Source organism: Diorhabda carinulata, chromosome X (genome assembly GCF_026250575.1).
Source record: "Diorhabda carinulata isolate Delta chromosome X, icDioCari1.1, whole genome shotgun sequence".
In the NCBI taxonomy this organism is placed as follows: Eukaryota; Metazoa; Arthropoda; class Insecta; order Coleoptera; family Chrysomelidae; genus Diorhabda; species Diorhabda carinulata.
Window position 1 is genome coordinate 5,070,689 of NC_079472.1, and position 19,090 is coordinate 5,089,778.

The window sequence follows — 19,090 nt, forward strand, 5'->3', positions numbered from 1 at the left end:
TTGCTGTAGCCCAGGGATGCTCAGTATTTTCAGCTGATCTATCAATTCCTGTTATCTCAGAAATTTCAGGAAGTTGGATGTTCTAGCTGCCAAATATTGCTCAGTATTTTCAGCTGATCTCTCAATTCCTGTTATTTCAGAAATTTCAGGAGGTTGGATGTTCTAGCTGCCAAATATTACTTAGTATTTTCAGCTGATCTATCAATTCCTGTTATCTCAGAAATTTCAGGAGGTTGGATGTTCTAGCTGCCAAATATTGCTTAGTATTTTCAGCTGATCTATCAATTCCTGTTATCTCAGAAATTTCAGGAGGTTGGATGTTCTAGCTGCCAAATATTGCTCAGTATTTTCAGCTGATCTCTCAATTCCTGTTATTTCAGAAATTTCAGGAGGTTGGATGTTCTAGCTGCCAAATATTGCTCAGTATTTTCAGCTGATCTCTCAATTCCTGTTATTTCAGAAATTTCAGGAGGTTGGATGTTCTAGCTGCCAAATATTGCTCAGTATTTTCAGCTGATCTATCAATTCTTGTTATTTCAGAAATTTCAGGAGATTGGATGTTCTAGCTGCCGAATATTCTCATTTTCTATACGCTCCCAGGTGTAATGTTCTGGAGCTCTGTGATATTCCACACTTCGATATAATGTGAATGAGAGGTTGCGTCCTCTACCTTTTTCTTAGCTACTTCCTTTTCTGGTGTTCTTTTATTGTCTTGTAACGTATTCAATAGAAGGGTTAACGTCTTCATCTGCCATTTCATTTCCCTCCACTTTATTGGGTTCAGAAAACCATTGGAGGGTATCCTTTAACCACAGGCCTACCTTTTAATATAGATTACACATTGGAAAACAGGCAGTGTACCATCCTGTGAAGGTGGACGGTTAAACACTGAGATGCTGAACGTGGCTAAAAACATGTTGACGAACATCACTTTGTAAATGTCGAAATTTGCTGTACGGATTCCGTATCCTGCAGCTTCAGCAATCACACATGCAATCAGATCGATAGTTTTTGACTTTGAAGTGAAGAATTAATAACAAACGTGCTCTCATAATAAGATTGAAACTACTCAAAAACATGTGCACGTAATAAAAATATTTCAATAATAATAAAATTCAGATGAGGTATGACAATGTTTTACTTTGAAGTCTATTACTTCGTTAATATATTGTTATACTTAACATTTTTTCAGCGAAACAAACAAAAAAGTCCCCACATTCAAATGAAGTCTATAGTTATGATGATTTGTTTACAGTAGCGAGAGGCACTGCATTCGTAACTAGAAATTTCCGGAAACAACTGGTGCTTTCGCCCTTGTTCTGCAGTACTATCAGTCCCGTTATTTAATACCGATACCCCGTATTGTTCTGTTCTATAAAACCCAGCATTGAATAGTTTAATAAGAGTTTCCATGGTTGAGAAAGGATTTATGAATAGCATTTTTTATATAGGGTGGTAAAACACAGTTAGTCCATCGCTCTAACTCGCCTGATTTATTGATTGGATTGATATAAATAAAAAAAAAGTTTCAAAACTAAATTCATTGTTTATACTTCGTAACTGAATCGCAAATATTTTAAGGAAGATTTCTATTTTTATGTTGAGGTAATAAAAAACAATTTTTCATTTTTTCTAATTTATTTCTTATAATTTTATTTTTGATTATTTGTAATCGTCCTAATTTGTGTTTGATTACTTAATTTTTCTCCAATGTTCAATAGGTCGAGGTAGATCTTCTGTACTGTCTGTTTGAGTATTCATATTTGGTACACCTAATATTGATATCACTTCTTCGGTTTCATTATAAACCAACCAGTTATTATCGCTAGAAAACATACATTTTTGTCAACATACGGCTGATACTTCACTGATCAGAAATTAAACTTATATTGAGCTACAGTCACACTGAAAAGTGAGCAAAATACTAAACCTCTATCGGGATGAGGTCGGGCGATTGTGACGACCAAATCATTACTTTCTGATTTTACCTAGTTGATAGAATATCACTACAGGAATATTTTTGCAAAAATCCTCAACGATCCCACTGGAGCTCCTCCCCCAGCTCCCTCAAAGGTTCAGAATGCTAACATTCACGAAACTCGAATAACTCCCTTAAAAATAGTCCCATAAGATCGTGCATTTTTTTGTTTTATTTGTTATTGTATGGGCTTCAATCTTATGTAATAATTGTTTACTTTAGATATAGACCTTGTTTAATTTGAAACGATATTCGAAAATTTGAAGTATTAAATAAAAATTTTTTCCAAACATATTGTTACGAACTCGACCACGAGCTTTCTTTCTTCTTCAATTTTTACCATGTCTTCAGTCGCCCTTCCTCCATAATTTCCCCAAACCATAGATAACGCATATTCTCTTGATCCCATTTTCAGTCTAAAAATAATCAAATGCCTAGATTCGTTGATCTGAGCTGCTATCTCTGAGTCCGTGAGTCGTCGATCACGTTTACTCATCAATACAATACGTTTATCTTCAGCGGCTGGGGTTTTTCGACGCCGACTTGAATCGCCAAAACTCCCGGTAGATGCATATTTTTTCTCGTTGTAGTCCATGGTACGTCAAGGTATTTTTAATTCGGCGGCAATGATATTCCTAATTTTGTTTAGATTATGAAGACTTGCAATTAATGCATGAGTGTCAACCGATAGTTCCTTGGTCGAAGTCTGAATTTTCGAGAACGAAAGCGATTCGTATGCGAAGTTTTTTTTAATTTCAAAATTTGATGTAAATCCGTTGCTGAAGATACATAACACCACAAATCTTATTTAATCTACTAAGCAGCAAACGCAAGAGGGTGTGAGCAAGCAACATATTTTTGGTTTTATATAAGGTTGCTATTAGAAACTTTTAAGTAAAATAAGTTGTAGTGGAAAAGTATAGAGAAGGTCAATGTTCCGCAACAATTACACAAAGGTAAATTTTGAAGACATGTGACAACTTAGATCGTCTAGTGTTCCTTTGTAATTTTACTGAGCCCAACAATACTGGCATCGATTATGAACCATTAGATGTTTTTGGGGCAACATAATGAATGTCAAAACTGATTATTTATGTTAGAAACAATGACTCGATCTATCAATCAATGTTTCAGTATAGGAAAAATCATAATGAAAATTACTTACTCATTTTCAGTAGGAGCCACGTCCATTTCCACCAGTCGCATCTCATTGTCATTTCCTTCGGTTATTTCGATTTCTCCTTCTCTTTGGAAAGCAGTATCTATTATCGCAACATTACTCGAGACTTGAGATTGTAACTTTATAGACGAAATTTTGACAAACTTCTTATCTTTATTCTCTTGTTTGGTTTTATCCACTAATCGCGTTTTGAAATCTAATTTTTCGTCGATATTACTAGCATCTACCTTCTGAACGTAGCCTTTGGAATAAATCTTCACAGGAGAATCAACTTTCTGATATTTATTTTTATGGAAATATTCATGAATATTAGCGTCGTAACTAGTTTTGATTGGTTTCTTTGATACGTAGACGTCGTTATATAAAAAATGATTCGTTATTGGTTTGTATGTTGTAGGTTTGTTGGATGTTACGAAGGGTGTGTCCTCAAATATTACTTCATCACCATAATCATCACCAGGTATGTAATTTACAGGATGATTGTAAGCTTCGTCCTTGGGTTTATGATATATTTGTAGAGGTCTGTAGTTGTCTGACCCATAATTAACTTCATTACTGGAACCAGAGGATGTGAATATGGGTTTGGTTTGTGAGAAACTTGGTTTATTAGAAGGATAGTTGTACGCATTCTGTACTGGTGGCAATTGTAGAAAAACTGGATACGATATGGGTTGCTGATCGAAGTAATTGGAAGCAAAAGTGCCTGGATAAAAAATTGTGTGTTGAATTAAAATTGAGGTACATTCAAAGTTAATGATCTTCAAATTAATAGAATCCTAGTAACTAGTTTAAACACTCAACGAATAATATTTAAAACTCCAAAATACAGAACTTTAACGAGAACTGAAACGTTGTTACAAAAACTTAATTGGCAAAGAATTCCAAAATAAAATCAATATGTATCTGAAACAAAACGTCCTCACATCCAGTATATAACTTGACAACAAAATTCGGAAAATTAAAGACATGGAAGCAATATTGGAGCACAGTGTGGGATTGTGGAACTGCAATTATCAATAAAATATTAAAAGATGAGATTTATTCTAGAATAAAGTTTCATGTTTTTATATACATTGAAATCTCTTTTTTAACCAGTAAGGTATTTTTGATACATCTAAAAAGTCTTCTTGCTTCTCCTGTTTTTGCCTTGATTTCATCCTCCTCAATTCTTGCATTTTTTCTGGTCCCAGATATTTTAGCTATTCACCTGTTCCAGCTTCGGAACAATTGAGTATATTTCATGTATTTTCAATACTTTAATCTCCATATTCCAATCCCCTACCTACCTGTAGTGTGTTGATTGTTTTTTGCTTCTACGTCGGTCTTATTAAAAACAACCTAGAAGAGTGGTGGACTCAATATACATCCATGTCTTATTCCTAGTAGCCCAGTCAATAAAGAGTTTCGATGGCAAAAAAATTAGGCTAAAGCTGAATTTTATCCACTTGATATAATATCACTAGAGCAACATTTTTACAAAACTCCTTAAAGATTCCACTGGAGCTCCTACCCAGGCTCCCTCAAAGGTTCAGAATGCTAACATTCACGGAAACTTTACGTATATTTTAGATTTGTTAAGTTGATGAAAGACTCAAGGTAAATGATTTTTTGAAATTTTTGTTTGCTGAAATTTTGAAAATGAACTTTAAGAAATATTTTACAAAAGTGTAAATTTATTACCTTTAGAATAATATCGATTAAACATGTTTTGCAAGATGTCTGCTGGCTATTTTACTGTTTTTTTTTTAATTTTAACAATATTTTCAACGAAACTTGTTTAATTTGAAAAAATATCCGAAAAGTAGAAATTTTGAATAAAACTTTAATTTTTTAAAAATATATTGTTACGCACTCGTCCATGAAATGGACCTTGAAGCCGAACCTGTGCGGTTATAATAAAAATTCTAAAATTTTACGAACACGCCGGTTCCCAGAGTTCATTTGGTGTTTGTTACATATTTTTAGCATAGCGGTGATTTCTTTATATCGTTTTATCTTTTAATCAGTTCCTAGGAAAGCTTTGTTATTTATTCGTTTGTTTGTTTACTATCCAGGATTCTAGAAAGTTAGTTCTAATATAAATTCGAAAGCTAGTTTATAATTGAAAGTAAGTAAGAGACAGTGTGTATAAATTCACCCTACGATAAGAGATAGTTTGTTTAAATAATTAAGAAAACTATTACAATATTTTTGATTTGTTATAATGAGACAAGATACTTTATATAATATACAATTTCTCCACATATGTTTCTTACTACTCGCTGTATAAGAGTGAAAAAGCAAAAAGGTTCGACTTAACGTGCGGCAGTTGCTGTCACTGTTAAAGTCTTCATTGATTGGGCTACAGCGTTATCCTTTATACTTTTGGTATAATAAATATTAGTTTTTACAGTTACTTCTCCTTGACCATCCTCAAATACATTTACTGTGACCCCGATGAAATTTGAATTTTGATTTCTCTCATTGGTGGTGAAACTTACTATTGCCAATCCTTATCCTGAATTTTGAGTCATTCATGTGTGTGTATGTCTATGTATGACTGACTACAACATAGTTTCATATCATATGATACTGCTGATTTTATCGATCAAATCTGTATTAATTTGCATTAGGATCGACTATTTTAAACGCAAGTATTGAGTCACCGAGCTTTGCTCAATACGATCTAGTTCGGTTCCAGGCTTCTGCAGTAGACACCCTTCAACGGCGTAATCAGACCCATACTACATTAAAATAAAGTATAAATTCCATTTAAACAAATTATTACAAATAGAAATCTCCATTATAGATTGATACAGAAGATATATAAAATAGTAGCTATAAAAACCAACATAGGCTATAAAACTGTGGAAAACCCTGAAAATATTTTTATCAGAACTTGCTGCTAGATTAATAATAGAGTGGTCAATTGTCGACACGTTTCTAAATTTGAGCTAATAATATCAATTTGGATATAATTTCATAAGATATTGAATTTTGGAACTATGAGCTATTTACCTGCTGGAGTAACTGCAGTCACTTTTTTAGTATTCAGCTGGTTAGAAGGAGGATAATATTCAATCTTGATATTAACTTCTAGAGGTTTTTCAGTTTTTTTAGTCTTCAAAGAATCCCCACTATTTTGAATTACAATAGTATGACTGGTAGTAATCGTAGAAGAAGGTTTTTCCTTCTTTCTATTTTTTAATATGGTGTTTCGTCTCGTTTCTGATAAGCTATAAGATCCTTCTCTTGAAAATGACCTAATATCCTCTCTATTAGGGTCAGTTTCTTTCCATGGAAACAGATCGAAATTTTTTAATAGAGGATCTTCACAAGAGAGCCTGCTATTTTTTTCCCTGTTGGCCGCCAAAAATACGAAAGGTTGTATTGTTTCTATTTCGTCTAAAGTCTGACATAGTACACTGGAGAAGGTTGCTCGCCTAATTTGCTGTAACTGAGCTGGTGTAAAAGAGGAAGCGAAGTTACCATTCTCGTACCAAAATCTGAAATAGCCGCATTAACAAAAAATTTATCTATGGAATATGATAAGTCGCTTTGAACCTGAACTACTTGAAAAAACTATGAACTGAGCTGTACAAGTGAAAAGTGAGTAAACCAACCACAATACAGTAGATCTCATGATAAGAAAAACATGGAAAAACACTTTCAAGTGCTCGAGTGATCGAATGATTTTTTTGACAGATAACGCGTGAATTGTGTCTTGTGTCAATGTCAACCTTGTTCAGTTTGGACTATAAATTGATGATCTTACGATCTAACAACGCTTGAAAATTAGTGAATTTTACTATCAAAATTGATGCTCGTTAAGAGAGTACATCGCGCACTTCTTCCAATATATGGGAAGTTTGGTCCTTCTACTGAGGGAACTGTTCGGAAGCTTGCGACTAAATTTGGAACCCAGTTTACACTATTGGATATTGAACCACTACAATGATGACTGTAGAAAATATTACGGCTGTATCCGCCAGTGTTATTGATGAATATGGAATGTCGATTCGCCACCGTTCGCAGCAATTGGGCCCTTGTTTCTACACTACGTGGAAAATTTTGCGAAAAGATTTGGGTGTAAAACCTTATAAAGTACGGCTGGTGCAAGAATTAAAGCTACAGGATCTCTCAACACATCTAACGGTTGGAAAATGGGCGCTGGCAAACCTGTAGGGAAATCCACTTTTTTATCGAAAAATTGTGTTCAGCGACGAAGCTCATTTCTGGTTGAACGGATAAGTCAAGAAGCAAAATTGCCACATCTGGAGTGAAGACCAGCCAGAAGCATTGCAAGAGTTACCAATGCATCGCGAAAAAGTCACTGTTTATTATGGATTATGGGCCGGTGGCATCATCGAGCCGTACTTCTTCAAAAGCGACGATAGCCGGATCGTTACTGTGAATGCCTGACATGTGGTTTCAACAAAACGGTGCCACATGCCACACGGCATGCGAAATAATGGCCAAATTGAGAGCCGCCTTCGGTGAACAGATCATCTCACGTTTTGGTCCGTCAATTGGCCGCCTAGATCGTGTGATTTAACGCCTTTGGACGATTGACGCACTGGAAGCCAATATTGAAGCATTTATTCTTGAAATGGACCTTGCGCATGGGCTATCTAAAGCGAAGCCGCAGCCAACATTTACTTGAAATCATCTTCGAACATTAAATTATACTGATCGTACTATCGATTTCAATAAAGATTGCATCAATTTTTCAAAAATGTTTCAAAATACAATTCTATACTTCTTAAAAAATCACTGATTGTTATGATTAAAAAATTTGAGCCTCCATCTACGTAGTTAAAAACATTGAACTGGACAAGATGTTAATATGGTATAGTTGAAACAAGAGAATCGCAAAACGCGAAAGAAAAACCTGAAACCTGAAAGAAGAAGCATTTAAAGGAATGATATATCCGAGTTGAATGATCTGGATCGCAGTACTATGATCTTTCAATTTTACTATAGATTATTTGAAATGATCTGGTATCATCATAAACTATTGGTATCGACCTGTATTGGTACAGCAGCTTTAAGCGTGAGTAGCTTCAATGTAGCTCCACAGGTGTTTGGGTTCTCTGCCACGAGAGCTTGAGTACTTAGCTCTTTCTAAGAACGAATTCAAGATAGAATTTTAGTAGAACTTCTCTTGTCCAAACGATGTCAATTTGTACCTTCCTAAGATCGGTGTGAATCGTTTTTTTGAAATTTTAAATTCAGATAAGCTATGAATATAACTTTTTTTCTGCTTCGCAATTCTGTTTGTAGACTGTTGCAATAAAAGAAAGCATTTGAAGAAAAAAGTACTGAAAATAAGAATATATCAACTTACCGATCTCCTTTTCTCAAATTAACAAATTGTTGTGCGATAATACAAGCAAACGTGGGTCCAACCACTGCACCCTTGACAGGTTTTTCAGCCAATCCAGCACTGAAAAGGTCAATGTCGTCCACGTGACTATAGACACTTCTAAATTTATTTACTGTCTCCAAACTGAAAATCTAATTTGAAAAAATAATATTCGTATTTGTTACATTCCAATTCTTTGAATTATGTTAAGTACTCGTAGTTTATGTATCGATGTTCAATATGATTTTCATCACATTTGTTTGTTTCATTTGTTTGATTCATATGTATAAAATATACTCCAAGCTTAAGAAACTATCATTACGAGTCTCTTTAATCAAAATCAAATAATGAAATTCTATTTCAAATCTGTCATCAACTTTTGTAAGTTGATGTCATACATCCATGGTAAAAACGATTAATCCATTTGAAACATCGTTGCTGTAAAACTGAATGATGATCTAAAGAGATTAAAAAGTATATCAACCTTTTTAGTGCTTTAAATAAGCCAAAAATCTTTTAATTAAGAAGCAAATGGTGGCATTCTTCTTCACGAAAATCGATCATGTTGTATCGATTATGCCAAAATTTAGACACTCGATTGGAAATATTCTTCATCGATACAAGCCAGATAACAACTATAAATCTGAATATAACGATATAAGCAAGTATCTCTAATTACCTTATTTAAATCATCCCATGTTCGTACTGGTGTTAGTCCGCAAGGTTCTCTCCATGACGTATAAGGTGGGATTCCATGATCTCGACCTCTTTGAATATTAATTGCAGCTAAATCCATACCGAAAGGCATATCAGTCGATTGAAAGAGATGATTAGATAATTCGTCACAGATAAATTCGTCTCTACGTTGAGATGGTTGATTACAGAAACCTAACAATGTCCTATCGACCGAACCAAAACTCCAGATATTTTCAAAGTTTGTAAACTCGTCGTGAAGAGATACATCTGTAAATTCACAATAACTAAAATTATAGAGGGTGAGTTGTTGGTATGAGAATGATTGAGAATTTCGTCGGAAATCAACTTCGATATCTCCAAAATCAAAACCTTGTAAGCTCGATATCAGGATTTATAGTCTATTATTACCAATGGAAGAATATTAAAATAATAACGCATTTGTAATTTATAGAAGTATCTAGAGGAATATGTGTATATAAAATCATCAGAAAAGTTTTATACCAGCTGGAGAAATCCAAAAAAGCTATATCAATAGAGAAACAAATCAAGAAGACAATTATTACATAGGAACTAATCAAATGCGGATTAAAAAACGTTTCATAATTGTGTTCCAATAGAGAAGTTGTCAATTGACTAAAATATAAATACAATGAAAAAGTTTAATCTTCAAATTCTAAATATTGTGAATCTTCTCGCGGGAAAGAATATAATTATGATTTCGACACTTACTGTTGAAAATAGGACGATGCTTCCCATCAAATCTTACATAAGAATTTTGTACCATACTGTGTCCAAATCTATAAGCTGCTGTACTAAAAGCATTAGCTACCATAGGATCTACTTTGGGATTGTAATCGACATAATATCCTCTACTGATCAAATCTAAGTCAAAAAGTTGTATTACTTCTCGTCCCAATAATACAGGAAGAAATTCTTTATAAGTAATATGTTGAATGAGTGAATAAACAATCCTTCTTGTTTCTTGATATACCTTGAAATAAAATAATTAATTATTCGTAAATATTATAATTCAGTATACCTTTTCATCTGTCCAATGGGGATTCATTCGAGACAATTGAGTAGCTATTTTATTATGATATCTAATCCAAACTGTATGTATTGCCGTTAAACCAGGTTGCTCTATTACTCTAGTGTCTCCTGTTTCAAAGCAATCAGTTGTTAATGCCCCAGCATTGCACAATTCACCTCCTAGAGGATCAGGTGGTTGCAGTGGTCGATCTCCAAGAGGTCTACCATAAAAAATCTTACCTAAAATATAAAAAAATGTCACAGTAAATTCGTTTCCGCGTTAATTTGAGGAAAAATTACCGCGCCTAAATGTTCTTATAGTATCTGCTGTTTCAAGATCATTACCATAAATTGTTGAAGCGTCTATAAAAGAAGTAGCTTGATTAATTTGTTCTCTCCATCCCAAATCACAGTTTATTCTTGTAGAAGGAGCGCTTCTCAGAAATTCCATACAACTAATATCAAATTTACCAAAGAACCAATCATTCTCTGGAATTTCTATAGGTAAACATGAAGGATGCTGAAAAATTGGTATTAAGAAAACGTCGTGCATAAAATTATTAATGATACTAACTGAAAGTTCCTTAGGTAACAATTTTCTTCCATCACTAGTGCAGCATCTAGGGACTGAGCCGTTAAAACCTCTAGATTTGACGACGGAAGTTACGTCATGATCAATAAATTGTCCCCACTGCATGAACATTAAAGTAAGCAAATTATGTTCTTGGTTTTTATCCTTGTGAATTTTGGAACTTATTTCTCTAGCTGACGCAAGTCTTGTTCCTAGTACAGATCTTCTAACACTCTGAATACCTTAACAATTAGAAGATAAACAGGAAAGTAATTTGAGGGATGTAAATATTCAATAACTCGAGGGCTGCTATTAAAATTTTGAGATATAGCAACCCTGATGTGAATTTGTCAAATCTGATATGCCCAACAAGAAGTTTGACATGGTGAACGTATTCATAACGTGTTGTGTTGTCATACGAGTTGCTCACAGATGCTTGAAACATTTATCTAGGTCAAAAACATGGGATTAAATGAGGAAAATTTTCGTGCGATTATTGGTTAAAATCAACATCAGGGTGCAGATCAACTCGCCTCGACTTTTGGTGATGAAACACCCTCTCGAGTTACCATGTCTTTCTGGTTTGCTGAATTCAATCGTGGTCGCACTTCGCTACGGAAGACCATAAAGGTCATTTCATTTCATCAATACTTTAGCATTAGTTCCAATCGCGTTCATTAAATATTGTATGAGAATTTGGCTGTCAAACTAATTTGATCGCTTTGGATACCGCATAATTTGACAATCGCAAAAAAAACTCGTATCGATTGGTGCAAAAAGTATGTAAGATCACTGACACTAAACACCAACCGACCGAGTCTTTCAAGACGAAGGAAAACTAATTGCAGAAGACGTAGGTCCACCATGACAATGTGAACTCTCACACATTATTTCAAATAAAAACGTTATTGAACAGTCAAAACATCGATTTTATAAGAAATCCATTCACAGATCTTGTTTGGCACCCATTTGGCATCTTATTTCCGCAGATCGAAAATAAATTGCGATTTTCTACACCTGCAGAAGCTGTTTATGTGTTCAAATTACATGTTTTGGAGGTACCTCAATCGAAATGGAAAAAATGCTTCGATAATTGGTTCAAACGCATGCAAAATTATATAGATCTTAATGAAGAATATTTTGAAAAACAATGGAGCCACATCCAATTATAAATTATGTTTTTTATTTCTCTATTTGTCAAAACTTAAGTAGCAACCCTCGAAGTATATACCATATAAAAAATAAAATGGTGTAGTTTGTTGATAAAAATGAGCATAAAATGAATGGATATGTGTATTTTTTAATAAAAAAAAACTCACCATCTTCGTAGATTGGGGGTAAAAATCGTTGCATTGGTAACATAGATGAACCTCTCCATGGATTTAAAATATTATTACAAGAACCGTCGAATGTTCTATATTTTCTAGATGATATGGGACATCTCGGCTTTTGATTTAAAGGACAATCGTCAACTAAAATTTTGGATTTAAACGAAAGAGGAAAGCTAGCTATTTCACGGCTCATATTTTCCGGAAGACTGAAAAGTATTCGACGCGTATGTTAATATTTCCATAAGAGTTGTTCAATTACAGCAGTGAAAGAAATCGTTCATTAGACGGAACGTCGAAGAGGGATTTTATTTTATTAGTATGATATATTTTAGTAGTATGATACTCACTTATCGATAATTTTTTTAGTTGTTTCCAATGCAGCCATGCCGAAATGTGATAGTTTCAAAGCCTTCTCATTCGGTCTCCCAAACTCTGCTACTTTACTAGCAGGATGACTCTTATCTAATACTAATCCTAGAAACATGTATTAATCATGATCTTATAATTTTATTCCATTTCGGCTTGCTATTCATGCAACAAATAGATTCTCTTTTCAATTGACAGTATTGACAATTGGGATGAAAACGATATCGGGTTTATATGTTCAAATGATTAGGCACACCCGGAACATATATTATGTAAAAGTGGAATGTTGGTACTCCATCTTCCTTTCTTCTAGTAACACGCTAACTATTTGCCTACGTCACCAGCGCCGATCGAGTTTAGCCCGCCAAGCTACAGCAGCAACAACATCACGTTGTTTTGTTTTACCTTCCTATCGCGTCGTGATGTATTATTCGTTTATTTTATCAGAATGTCGAAGCATGAATCGACAAAGGTTCGAAAGAAATATTTCAAGAGAATCTACTTGGGGCAAGTTGTCTAAAAAATCACGAAGAAACCCCTGCTTTATTTTTACAATCAATCAAGTCTTTGTCGTCACTCTAGCCAGTAGCATTTTGTTAATCAGTCCGGCTGCTCTCCTACACAATCGGCGCTAATAACGTAGTACCTTGGATTCCGGGCAGTATAAAATATATTTGGACTTCTAGACTTTATCTTCAGAAAAGTAAGGGTCTGTAATTCCTCGTACTGATATCTGATGTTCTTGTTTTAGATTGGTTGCACTCCTGGTGTTTTTTAATGTGTTCATTAAGATAAAAATGAGCTTTTGACCAGTATCCTGAGGCTAGAATTCTTATACAAACTGCCTTTGTTAGGGCGCAGTCCCAAATCTTTTTATAAAATATGAAATAATGTTGATCTATGAACGTTAAAATCAACAGCACGCTTCCAAATAGACAAGACAGGCTCCTGGTACATAATTTAATATTGCAAATACTGTAGAATTTTCTACAGTCGTCGAATAACAGCGTGGAGGCCAACTATAGATCAATTTGCCAGAAAAAATTTCATAAACTCTTGACAGAGATCTATTGGACGTATGTAAAGTTACTCCGTCCTACTGGAACCATGTTCTTCGGTTATAACTATCAAAGTTTTGCAGTTCAGGGACGAAGAAGTCTTCTAGAAACTGCACATAACGCTCTGAATTCATTGTAGATGTGCGTCCCTATCACGCTATACCTCTGTAGTTTCTACTTTCATTTCTTTCTACTTTCTTGTGTATTGGTACCATTATTGCCATTTTTCACGCTTCTCATATTGTCTCTTATTCCGATATACTGCTTATTACTTGATATATTCTCATCTTCAGTGCAGTTACACCATACTTGATTAATTCTGGTCCTCTCCCGGGGACTTACCGTCTAGAATTTCCTCCTTGGTTCGTGGCAATATATTTTCGATATTATTCCAATTTTGGTTGCTCCCCACATTGTCCACCTTCGTTTTCAGCGTTTAATGTTTCTTTGAAATGCTCTTCCTAACTTTGGATCATTTAGGTCTCATCTATTATTATTTCCTCTTTCTTATTTTTTGTATACATAGTGTTCTGCTCGGCTTGCCTTTTATTGTATTTTATTTCTTTATAGAAATTCTTCATCTCTTTTTTTAGAAAACTGTCTTCGATTCTGCTCTCCGTTCCTTTGCGTTTATTTGCTCTACATATCTTCTTTGTTGTTCTTCTTTTCTCTTCATACATTCTTTATCTTTTCCGGTCTGTAACATTTTCTGTTTGGCTCCTGCTTTATTTTCTGTGGTATTATTTTACTTGCCGCCTTCTTTCTGGTTTTCTCTAAATGTTTCCATTTTTAGTAATATTTTTTCTATTAATAAATGATCAATTTGATTAGGTTAGATCGTGTTTGGGTACTTGCTTCGGCAGTACATATACCAAAATTGGAACGATACAGAGAAGATCAGCATGGCCCCTGCGCAAGGATGACACGCAAAATCGTGAAACGTTCCACATTTTTACAATAAACTCCAACATATCAACCCAAATCTACTACCAAAAAGGAAAATATCACATCGACGACGGCATCAAGTGATACAGCATCGCATGAGAATAGGACACACCAAGTTAATCCATGAGTACCTATTGTACCTTTAACAGTAGAACATATTATTGTCGATTGTCACTCTACCATCAGAAAGTCAGCTTCCACGTGAAATGAAAAGTGCGCTGGACTATGTGAACAGTGATAAAATTATTAAGTTTCTAAAATTGACTAACCTGTACAAATTAATGTAGTGCTTAATTGTTTTTGTAAACTTAGATTAAGACTTTACTCACATTGTCCCGCCGCCAATAACCTTTCTTGGTTGACGCGGCTCTTTTTTTTATAATAATAAAAAGATCCTGTTTGGTGTTAACCATGTTCCTTTATGGATTTCTTTGTGTTCGAACTTCGCTTTTTCGATATCACATTAAAATCAGGTGAAAAAAAAATATTTTAATTAAAAAAATATCAGACCAGACACATCGGACACAAAGGGAATATTAGAAATGGAAATAGTGCGCAGGATCGCTGGAAAAACACTTTTTGCCAGAGAGAAAAGCGATGACGACAGAATGGTCAAAATAGCAGCGACAAACTCTCTAATAACTAAACGGCAAAGGATACAAGGAAAAACAAGCACTTTGCTTACATTAAAGAAAGAAGGAGAAGAAGAAAAATCCTAATAATGCACACGTGAATATTAACAAAAAAATATTCTATTACTAAAACATTATACATCACAATAAACCTTCATCAAAGAGTTAAATCTTTTCGACTTTCACGAATTAGTTTATTGAAATAATATTTTTGATTGTGATTAGTATAATTAAACAGCTATTTATAAGCATTTCATACAACAGATGCAACTTTCTCATTTATTAATATTAGTATAAATATTAAATAAAATATCGAACTTCGACATAAACCAAACTCGCAATATGCAAATTGAATTATTTTGAATATATGCTGAGCATTTTAAATTATGTGATAATTTTCTAAATTCGTTTAACCTATGTTCAAAAATTAGCACATGGCTAGAACAGCATAATATTGAATTGATCAAAACGTGTGGTTCTTATAGCACAGGATGGTTCTCAGAACCTTTGCGTACTCAGGGCAAGTAGAAAGACGAGGATCTTCAAAATATCTCGTGAAACTGATATTTCGGAGTAGATTATCCGTTCTGCAAACAATCGCAAATATCGAAAGAACCGTTGGCTGACGCTCATAAGAATCTCAAACTAAATCATGAGTATGCAGTGAAAATATGAAAAAAAGTTCTCAAAATACATCGTGTATTTGCATACCATACAGTATCCGAAGCGGTAACGATCCCAATCGATCTGTTGCGTTACGAAATAAAGCTGGGAAGATTGGTAAACGAAGGAGGGTGCGCTGAAACGTGTGTGGTGACGCTGTGGTGCGAGAAAGACAAAACTTTGAGTATTTTGGATAAGTATTAGCTCTTACGGAAACGTGGTGGAGTCGATTATTATCTCACACAATTCTTTACTCGACACGAATAATTCAACGCCTATCGATATCGTATGAGGATCTGATAAGATCTTGATTGAGTGTACTGCACAGGTCTTGAGAATGTACAACTTTTTAAATGACCAAAATGGGGATAAAATGGAAGCGGAGTATCTACAAAACCGCATGGTAGATGTTGGTAACCATTGAGGAACCATAATAGAGGTTGTGCGAAAAGTGTTACATGTAGATTTAGTCGCAAAATGAAATTGAAGAGGTAAATTAATCCCAACACTACTACACAATCACCGGTTGCACGGTGTCTTTCTAGAACATTTCCCGTAGTATTTTAGAGTACTGAAAGTGAGTCACAATTACAGATAAAATATTTGTTTTCAGAATTACAAGAGGTAATTAAATAAAAACGACAGTACAATTTTCGCATTTTTTTCTTGTAAATATTCACTTTTATACATTTAATTTGCAAAATAAGTGAATAGGTTTAATTGTATACTCACCCATTTCATACCAAAGAGGCTCTTTGACTGTTATTAGATGTTCAGTTACATCAAAACCATATTTAATAGCTTCATCAATATTTTGTTCATTTATTGTAACCTTTAGTTTTGTATTTATATGCTTTTTACTCAATTCAAATTCATGAGAATCGATTGAAATGTTTTTAGTTTGATCTTCATGATTATCGAAGGCTGTTGTGGATGTCAACAATTGCGAGAAAAGCAATACACAGAACTTGACTTTGCTGAAAAATATATTTACTTTCATGGCAGTATATCATATCACGTTTTCGAATCAAACAAGCCCTTTAACTATAGAAAATGAATATTACTCACATCATTTTATATCACAAGCACTACTTTTTAGTTATTTAATTTTCATATAATGAAAAATCACATTTACATTACACCACCAACACGTTAAAGATCTACAAGATGAAATGTTTCAGATCGTGTGGAATCTTTAGCTTACTTCCACATAAGAACAGTTACATATAAAATTAGTAAAATGCCGAAAGGCATCATCAACTTTTTTTAGCGATATATACTCACGCAGTATTTATAAAAACTGCGAGATGATTGCGGAAGCAATCACATTTGAATTTAAATACGAGGGGCAAACTGGAATTTATTGTTTCTCAATGTTTATGTTGAAACAGCGGGAATAAAAAATGAAAAATAGTTTTGGTTGAGTTTGAGACTGAACCGAAAGAAAAAGTATACAAGAAATTATTTCCCAGACGATGAATACATAAGTATTCGAAAGCTCGGAAAATATAGTAAGTAGTCCACTTTGGTGTTTCATTGCCACGTTCCCAATAACATATCGCTTATATATTTATATGTATATATATATATATATATATATATATACATATGAACAAAAGAGCTAAGTTCTTTTGTTGAGCCGCATTGGAATTTTAAAAATTCTCGACGTTTCGGCTCCCACTTTGAAGCCATTATCAAGAGAAGGGTGGAGATAGGATGTTTATTTATTCATTGGTAAGAAGTGATCCGATTCCGTGGTATCAATCTGCCTACTCTATGCAACGAATTTCCCCTTTTCCTTGGTTGATTTCAAGACCTCAATCAGCCTAGCCTTGTTAGATGGAGTGGTAGTTGATCGAAGTGGATGTTTTCAAGTTGCCGGCAATTTCTGGCTGTCGTCCCTTGTATTCTAAGAGTTTGGACCTTTCTCTATTTCGATAACTTCTCGAATAATCCTGGACTTGAAGGTGCAGAGCTGGGCGATAGTTTTGGTTCTATTGAAATCAATTGTGTGTCCGGTATGGATACGATGTTGGGCAATGGTGGAGGAAATATCAGACAATAGTGACAGACAACAAGTGTTTCTTGGCTCTGACGGAAATACGATTTGTCTGGCTAATATAGGGGCAATCGACTAGCTCCCTAGTTAGCTCAAGACTAGCAGTGAGTAAGTTAGTGTCAACAGTGCTCTTGATGGTGAGAATATTTTTTTTATTTTTTATTTTAATCATTTTTTCAAGAAGCAGGCAGATTCAGGCCTAGGAAGCAGCCAGGAAGAATGGGTGATTCGTTACATAGAGTAGGCAGATTGAGACTAAGGAATGAACGAATAACCACCCTCTCACCACACTTGTTTTGATAGGCCAATTTGCCTATGTGATAAGCTCTTCCAAGTAGGAAGAAGCCTTTCTCAATGCTCCAATAAATTCTCTCTTATGAGGAAATATTATCTATCACTAACTATCATTAAATGATTTATCAAAAAACATATCCCCGATCTAATTAATATTCACCAAGGTTGTTCAAATGTTACAATCTAAACACTTAACGCTTTCCAAATTTTGTAGAACGATTTTCTTTAAATTAAAAATAGGCTTCTGTTTTTTTCGATTGATATATCTTTCTTTAAATCATCTTCTGATTCAGAATGTAGCCGCAAAGTTATGGCGGCTATATCTCCGACAGCGCATACTCTTGGATGTACTTCTTCAATAATAAACAGAATGAATCACTGCTCATTGTTATTCTTTTTTTCAAAACATTCGATTAACAATACATCCTGTATATCGTGAAATATTGACATTTCTACTCACTTTGGTGTTGGCTCTCATCTAGTTGAATCCACTCAGAGGACTTCTGTTTCAATACAAGTGTATAGTGGTGACTCTAGGATCAGAAAGTAGCTTATTTATAGTCAAATGCTCATGCAAATGACTGCAGCTTTCCTCATAATAATCTTGAGCTAGGCTATGCTAGGTCTGTTCATATATCTGGAGAATGTAAGCCCGTATGGACTAATGAATGAAAGGAATGTATAGATGTATAAAAAACATAAAAAACAACAGTCAGATGTATGAAGTAATTGGGTGTATTTTATATAGACGAAAAACTGAGGTTCACAGAGCACGTGAGAGAGAGAGCATCAGAAAGAATGAAAGTAGAGTCTCCATGGTGAGCAAAATCCTACCTAATGTTGGAGGCCCCAGCAGCAAGAAAATAATGGTACTGTAAAGCGTACAGAATCAACATAGTATATGCAAAATTAAAAACCGTGAAGGAATTCGAATTAGACTAACG

The 19,090-nt window shown here is 34.3% G+C and overlaps 1 protein-coding gene and 1 non-coding gene across 2 annotated transcripts; one reads left to right on the top strand and one right to left on the bottom strand.

The window, feature by feature from the left end:
• Positions 1 to 1,692: 1,692 nt before the first annotated feature.
• Positions 1,693 to 16,866, bottom strand: LOC130902114 (peroxidase-like). Its single transcript, XM_057813951.1, has 13 exons — positions 16,862 to 16,866; positions 16,526 to 16,770; positions 12,477 to 12,603; positions 12,118 to 12,335; positions 10,802 to 11,040; positions 10,528 to 10,747; positions 10,238 to 10,467; positions 9,928 to 10,189; positions 9,182 to 9,465; positions 8,485 to 8,654; positions 6,156 to 6,643; positions 3,144 to 3,861; positions 1,693 to 1,825 (listed from the first exon to the last, which is right to left on the bottom strand). Exons 1-13 carry the CDS (start codon positions 16,864 to 16,866, stop codon positions 1,693 to 1,695), a joined length of 3,339 nt encoding a protein of 1,112 aa, XP_057669934.1.
• Positions 14,401 to 14,507, top strand: LOC130902821 (U6 spliceosomal RNA). Its single transcript, XR_009060477.1, has one exon. It is a non-coding gene; the product is annotated as a U6 spliceosomal RNA (small nuclear RNA).
• Positions 16,867 to 19,090: the final 2,224 nt, after the last annotated feature.